At 35.4% G+C, this 7975-nt stretch overlaps 1 protein-coding gene across 1 annotated transcript in view; it reads right to left on the reverse strand.

Moving 5' to 3' along the window:
* LOC102757107 (inactive N-acetylated-alpha-linked acidic dipeptidase-like protein 2) overlaps positions 1–7975 on the reverse strand; it is a gene marked incomplete at its 5' end in the record, with an annotated part of 304189 nt that overhangs the window by 250034 nt on the left and 46180 nt on the right. Inside the window, one exon of the mRNA XM_015559693.1 lies at positions 76–93. Coding sequence (XP_015415179.1) covers positions 76–93 — 18 coding nt within the window. The remainder of the gene's footprint in view (positions 1–75; positions 94–7975) is intronic.

Genomic DNA, 7975 nt, shown 5'->3' on the forward strand with positions numbered 1-7975 from the left:
TTCTGCTGGGGAAGGGGTTAAGAGGTTTTATTCCCTCCCTAACTTCAGGGGAAAATCCCTACCTGGGGAAACAACCTTTCTCAGAGAGGTGACCTTGGTTAAAACACATAGTGCCAAGAAGGTGAGCAAACATATTAAGAACAGTATGCCATATATGCCAGGTCCCTTGAAACAGCAAGGATGGACCGGCTCCCGGCAGTAAACTACAAGAAAAAATAAAGCATATACATTTTTACACTGAAAGAGAACACACAACTTATCCTATTAAAGTCAGAAATGTTTTAATTGAAACAAATAGAATGAAACCCTAGTAATACGTTTTTTTAGAAGAATCCTTCTAGAAACAAAATAATAGCCTATAAAATGATAAGCAGGTAGATACCTGACTGATAAAAATAAAAAGAAAGAGTAAAAGCAAAAAAACTATCTGAAATTAAAAGCAACAAAGATGGCCCTGGTTGGTTGGCTCAGTGGATAGCATGTTAGCCTGGGGACTGAAGGTTTCTAGGTTGGATTCCAGCACATGCCCAGGTTGCTGGCTTGGTCCCCAGAGGGGTGTGCAGAAGGCAGCCAATCAATGGTTCTCTCTCATTATTGATGTTTCTATCTCTCTTTCTCTTGCTCCCCCTTCCTTTCTGAAATCAATAAAAATATGTATATTGTTAAAAGCAACAAAGATGAAAGATACATGCTGCAGGATGATGAAAGCATCAAAGAAGTAAAGGCTGTGCCATAAATCTGAATGCACTAAACAATCAAATGTCAAAGTAAGAACATATTCATAATACAGGATAGAAGTCTAGAAAAAAAATTATGTGGGAGATCTTTTTTCAGAATTGGACACATTCTAAAAGGCAAAAAAAAATATAAGGATATACAGGTTTTTAGAAAAATTAAAAATGAACTTAAGATAAAGAGTTACATTTCTCACAGAGCACACCTATACACATGAAAAATCATTTGACATAAATTCGCTGCAAAGAAAATATTTTTTAATATATATTTTATTGATTTTTTTACAGAGAGGAAGGGAGAGAGATAGAGAGTTAGAAACATCGATGAGACAGAAACATCGATCAGCTGCCTCCTGCACATCTCCCACTGGGGATGTGCCCGCAACCCAGGTACATGCCCTTGACCGGAATTGAACCTGGGACCTTTCAGTCCGCAGGCCAACGCTCTATCCACTGAGCCAAACCGGTTTAGGCTGCAAAGAAAATCTTTAAAAAATTCTCAAAACTATTAATTCTTTTGGGCATATTATTTACCTTAATTCAATCAATTAGAAATTAATAATAGGGCCAAATTAATTTATTCACAAATAACTTTGAATCACAGAGTAATTAAGTAGAATCTGGAATGAATTGAATAGTAGAACATATAACAGTGAAACTTTTAGAATACAATGGAACTTATGTTCAGCTAAAAAACTTACACCAGTTGTAGTTCACATATAGTTTACATAGAAATGTAGTTCTCCTTTTAATAAATTAAAAACATAAACATTAAATCTGAAGAGGAAATTATTTAATATGAAAGAAGAAAATCATGAAAAAGAAAACATCAAAGGAGAAAAACATAAATTTTTGATGTATGCATCTGAAAGACTATTTTCACATTGTCATGTCTGCAAATGTTAATTATGAAACAAATTCATCACAACTGACAGCAAGTTGAAATTTGTGACATCTGGATAAATTAAATATTTCGAAAGCAGCCTGATCATGTCCCTAGACTCAGATCAGACAAAGTACCCAGCCGTGGAGCATCTGGCCAGGCAGCTGCCGAGCACGCCTGTGAGCGGGAATGAACACCGGCTTCACTCAGACACTAAAGAGCAGGCTGCCAAAGGGAAGGGCCTGTGATAGAGCCGGCAGTGGACAGGAACAATACCAAATTAATACAGAGATTAACACAGGCATGTGTCATTTTGTCTCAATTACAAAAGTCAAATTGGCGAAGAGGGAAGTCATATCAGACTTTAATAGAGGTTTGCGATTGTTGAATGTTTAGTTCAGAAACATTTGGACATACTTGCATATTTGTAACCTCTCTGGACAGGGGATAATGGGAAATAAAGGAGGGTCAGTTTCTTCTATATCTGCAGTTACAGAGAAGAGACCACCCACTAACAAGTTCATTTCTGCAAATCAAACAGCTTACAACTCTCGATTTTATGACTGACATGGATGGGAAAGGAACCAGACAAGAGGTGATAACTCACATGGAGCAGCGTTTTTTTTTTTTTTTGCCCTTCCCCTCCGCTCCCTTCTTGGACAAAAATGAACTTTTTAATTTTTTTTTTCTTATTGAACTCACAGTTCATAAAACTCAACTTTATCCTTAAATTATTAAAAGTAAAATAAGACTGAGAAAATTGCCATCGTTAATATTTCAGGAAGAGAATGAAGAGCCCCTTATGGAACCACTGTCTGCTGTCCACTGTGGCCCTTTGGCGTTATAACAAACATCTAGACAGGAGTATAGTAAAGCAATGTCATAGATACCTCATAGAACCAGATGGATGGGAAACCACACCATGTTAGATATGAAAACATTTTTCATCTCTAATTGGGAACAAATGCCTCTCAGAAGCATCGAGTTTTCCTCACTTCTCCAGCAGTGTGGTCCCCAAGGAAAACTTACTAAAGGTAAACGTGGAAATGGGAGCCGGATCACTGTGGTAGAAACACTGTGTGGAGTAACTTAAGAGGAATTATGATAACCTGATTGCTACACAAAGTCTTACCAGGAAATTAATAACATATAATCATGAGATGCTCAGATAAAGATACTCATGTCAGATTTCAGCATACATTTTAGGGGGTTAGAAAGCATAAAAAAAATGGCTAGGATCTAAAATATGGGACATATTTTTCTTGATGGTGTTCCTTGCTCACACTATGCAAATCTCAAAAGCTTCTTAAAGTCTGGAACCAAACCAGTTCCAGCAGCCTCAAAATTACATAATTGTTTTATAACCTACTCAGTAAGTTGATGACTACATTTTACCCTTAGAAAGTAAAAACCACTATTTGTTATTAGCCCATATCCTGACATATATTTTGTAGGTTGATCTACACATGAATGCAGAAAGATAGGTGTTACCATTTCCTTTTAAAAATGAGGCAACTGAGGCCAGAGTTTAAGTAACTTGTCTAATTTCGTAGCACAAAGTAGTTAAACTTTGAAAATATCGGTATCTTTCTGTCTTGAAAACCCATGCCTAAAACATAGGGCCTTTGACAAAGTATTCTAAAAAATATGATTTCTACCTAAAGCTAAGTCCATAGATTATTCAAGGTACCTATCAATGTATTTTCTTTTCATTAATTTCCCTATTGCTTTTAATATTCCTTTCAATTAATCTTTGAAATTGCATTCTTCTCTTCTGCATCCTTTAATTTTCTTGAAGGATATTTAGTTTCTTAACTTTACTAACAAATTTTTTTTAAATATATTTTATTGATTGTTTACAGAGAGGAAGGGAGAGAGATAGAGAGTTAGAAACATCGATGAGAGAGAAACATCGATCAGCTGCCTCCTGCACATCCCCCACTGGGGAAGTGCCCGCAACCCAGGTACATGCCCCTGACCAGAATCGAACCCGGGACGAACCCGGGACCCTTCAGTCCGCAGACCGATGCTCTATCCACTGAGCCAAACCGGTCCCGGCTACTAACAAATTTTTATGAAAGTCTTTGAGAGAGAGAGAGAGAGAAAGAGAGAGACAGAGAGATTATGGCTAAATCTGAGTATTAGACCTACTGCCCAGTATTTACAAAACATCTCTCTGCCATATGTTTTCTAATATACTATGTGTAAAAAAATCTCATGTTAAAGTGCAGGTGTATTTTTATAATACAATATATTCAATACATTAAAATATTTTTGTCTTTCTACAATATATGTTCTATTAATTCAGCCTATATATGGGGATTAATTTACATATTATTTTTATTTTCTTAAAGCAAATATATATTTGATATTATACATTTTAAATAGTAAAAAAAAAGTTTCTGAAACAGTTTATTACCTTAAAGAATGAGTACTGAATCACTATCATGACTTTAAAACCCTTTAAGCCCCAGTTGAGCTATTATTAATTAAGATGGACAAATAAAATGGGTCTAAAAGTTAATCCACTGAAATACATATGTCAGTAAAACAAACATTTGCCTTTGATTCATTCTGGCCCATTATTTACCTAAGGAAATCACTAACTTGTTCTTTCTTCTTTAAGTATTACTTAATTCTTATAATATATTTTCTTGAATACAATGAAATTTGTAGTAGTTAATAACTTAGATTCCACAGGGAAAAAAATTAAAGGAGAATTATAAATTAGATAACTCATGGTGCTTAAATAATTACCCACATTATAAAATGAGAATTCATTTCTTTTTCCTCTTACCTTAAGATTGATTACTGCTTTCTGCATCCTCGTGATCAAATTAATTCTACAGTTTATCTTCTTAAAGTAAATTAACCTATTCCTCATGCCTCCAGCTAGCAGCTATCCAGTCACAGGAGCAGATTTAATCAGTTAACAGTGTCCCCACCTGAGGGGCAACTGGATTTACAGTATCTGCACATCTTTCTTGTATTTTGTCTCAATTCAGATTCAAAGCAAAGAGCCTTGGATCCTGACTGTGAAAGCATCAACATCATTGAGTAGTCCACAATGAATATCCACTGCAATTGGAGTTCTAATTTAGAGCTAGATACCATTATTCATTTAACAATAGGGGAGGATTATTTTGATCCAGTTGAATGTCATCATTCACTTTCTGATACATGTTAGTCATGATCAATCCTGCACAAATTCTATATTTCAGCAATTATTTTCTTCCTATTTTCTCTCTTTTTTTGTCCATCCTTATTACATCAATAGACTAAATCACAGCTAATTGAATGTGCTTCAGTATGAGCTTTCATATTCAGTGGATCAGAAATATGTAATAAACTGGAATTAACTGCTTTAAGAATGCAAAGCAGAAAGCCAGCTGCAAGCATTTTTGTAGCGATATGTAAGCTGTTCCACATACTTTGCAGATGCTTACGTTGCTTTCATTACTTTGATAGGATTGACTTAAAACAATCTCAATAAATAAATATATAATAATGTGCTGCATTGAACTTGCACTTATAAATATTCTAATATACGGCCCAAAGGTAGCTGAAGGGGAACACAAAGATTTAACAAAGGAACAAGCATAAATTGCAGGTTGCATGTCCTTAAGATAGAAGGTATTCTGCAATGGTGCATTTTCCACATATTTGAAAGTTAACCTTTCAAGTCCTAAAACTGTTTTTCTAGTTAAAATTATTTAACTTTATCCTGATTTAAAGGATCCCAATATAGAAATGCACAACACGTAAAAGAAAGGAATCAACTTTACCGAAGGTCAGGTCTTTGGAAAGAAAACAGAATTGCTAGGCTGAGAAACAGTGTGTCCCAGGAGAATTTGGGGGTGGGGGGAAGTTGAGCTAGCAAAGAGATTTTAAAATTCAATGTCTTCTAAGACTTAAGATGGGACACTATGAACCTGAGAAATATGGAGTTCAAAGGAACTATGAGAATTTCTCTTATTCTTTTTGTTTGTGAGATTCTTGTATTAAGCTTAAAGAAAATTAATTTTTAGAAGTCTGTTTATTAGGTTTCATCAGAATCATAAAGAGTGATCTGCATTATCCATACAGCCACTACTAATATGTAATAATCTGAGCTCAAAAGCAGTAAAATGAATGAAAGTGTTTTCTCAGGAATACCAAGTCTAAGAATTTATATTAAACAAATAAGCTGCTAAATCCATTTCATTACATTATAGAGGTGCTATACCACATGTTGATTTAGAATGGGCAAGAATAACTTTAACAACCTATGTATAACCAAACTAAAATGGAGTCACTCATGTCAGGGACAAAATGCGAACTAATAATGTTAACTCATAAAAGGAAACTTAACCTAAAATGACAGGAATTTACAGCTCTTCTCAGAAATCAGCAGAGGACAGCAGACAATCCCCAAACATCAAATCTGTTCACGCCTTCTATGGACTTTCTTGTTTCCCTGACTCAGGTGCCCTGATCCAAGTAGGAAAGATCACCAGGCAACCAGTCATCCACAAAGCCAAATAACTTCAGCATTTACCCGTAGAAGTCCCTTAGTTGTAAGCAATTCAGAGCTCATTGCTTCCATAGCCTTGAGTTTCCTGGCTTGCAGGTTGAAAGCTTTGAAATAAATGCATCTTTCTACTATGTTTTATTTAGTGTGCAGTTTGGTTTTTGACGTTTACCTACAGCCCAGCAAGACAATGTGGAAAATCAAAGGGCGGATCTAAGTATTTTGCTGTTCCCCCAAGTCTTATTTGTAAAAATTATAAAATAAAAATGCAATATTAATTAATTTAACTACCTTTCAACATGTACTCATGGGGGATCCCCATATGCTAGGCACTGTTCTAGGCTCTGGGATATGATTAGGAAATACTAATGTACACCTATTTCCAGCTACTTTTTCAAGGGCAGACACCGTGTTCATTGGCATTAAATTTTCAGAATTCATCATATGTGTCAATGCTAAATTTTTACTAATAAATTAAAATACTTATTATGTAAAATGGAAAATGCACACATTACTTCTCTGAAAGATAAGTTACCCAACCTACATTGCTTAGTATGACTTAGGATTGACAAAAATACAAATTCCAATCTACAAGTGGATGTTAACATCAAGTATCAGAACTCATTAATCAGACTGAATATGATATTCCATGAGCAATACAAGGCAATTTTGAAATGTGAATCACCCACAGTGAATGAGTAATAGGTTATATCGAAAAATGTAATGACTAAATGACTAAAACTTGGAGAGAATGTGACCCAATAGCTGGTTCATATATGCTGTGTTATAAAGTAGCTTATAAACAACATAAAGAAGTTTTTAGCAGTTCATGATAAAAATTGCAACTTAAGATACAACATTCTTGGGGGAAAATATTTTTTATCTGGAGATTTTATTCTGCTGATTTTGCTAATGACTTTTTGAGTACTAACATCCTATATAATAAAAGGGTAATATGCAAATTGTCCCCTCAATCAGGAGTTTGACCGGAGTTCAACCAGGGGCCGGGGCTGGTCCGCCAACCACCAGGGCCGCTCCCCTTGGCCGGCCTGGCCTGACTGGCCCCGATTGGGGCTTGCCAGACCCCACCCATGTACAAATTCATGGTGGTTACATAAAAAGTCAGCAGTACTCTTTTGAACCCTTAATTTTTGTTTCATTTTACTGAAAACCATTACTTTAGAGTAAGAGTCTGCAGACATTTTCTGGATAGAGCCAGGTAGTAAATACTTTAGGCTTTGTAGACCATATGGTCTTCACTGCAACTACTCTGCTCAGCTGTGGTTTCACAAAAGGTGCCATAGGTAATACCTATGGGCTAGTGACTGTATTCCAGTAAAGCCTTATTTGAAAAATAGGCTGTGAGCTGGATGTGGCCCAACGCCAAAGTTTTTCAACTTTTGCCCTAGAACCAATTGGTGGCTTTTTATTAAGCTTGACTGGGGGATTATTCCAGTGTTCTAATAGCCATTCTGAGTCACCTGCCCCTGTTTCTTCCACTCCATCAGCCTCTCTACCCATCAGAAAAGGAAGATGATTTTTCCTAAAGTGTACAGAATAAAGTTACTTCATTCCTCTTGGTAAAACTCTGAGAAACAATAATGGGCCCAGTGTACATCCTCACTCACATTCTTAATAAAATACATTAAATTACTTTTATTATTTATCATTTATACTGTGATCACATTCAATATATATTGTGAAAACTTACAGAAGAAACCCTAATGTACATGAGGAATAAATAAATCTCCAAAAATAGGGTGGATATATTAGTCTTCTTGGACATTAGATCTGAGCTTCCTGTCTACCATATACATGATATGTACATGATATATATATATATATATA

The sequence above is a fragment of the Myotis davidii genome, unplaced genomic scaffold, assembly GCF_000327345.1.
Source record: "Myotis davidii unplaced genomic scaffold, ASM32734v1 scaffold573, whole genome shotgun sequence".
NCBI classification, from domain to species: Eukaryota; Metazoa; Chordata; class Mammalia; order Chiroptera; family Vespertilionidae; genus Myotis; species Myotis davidii.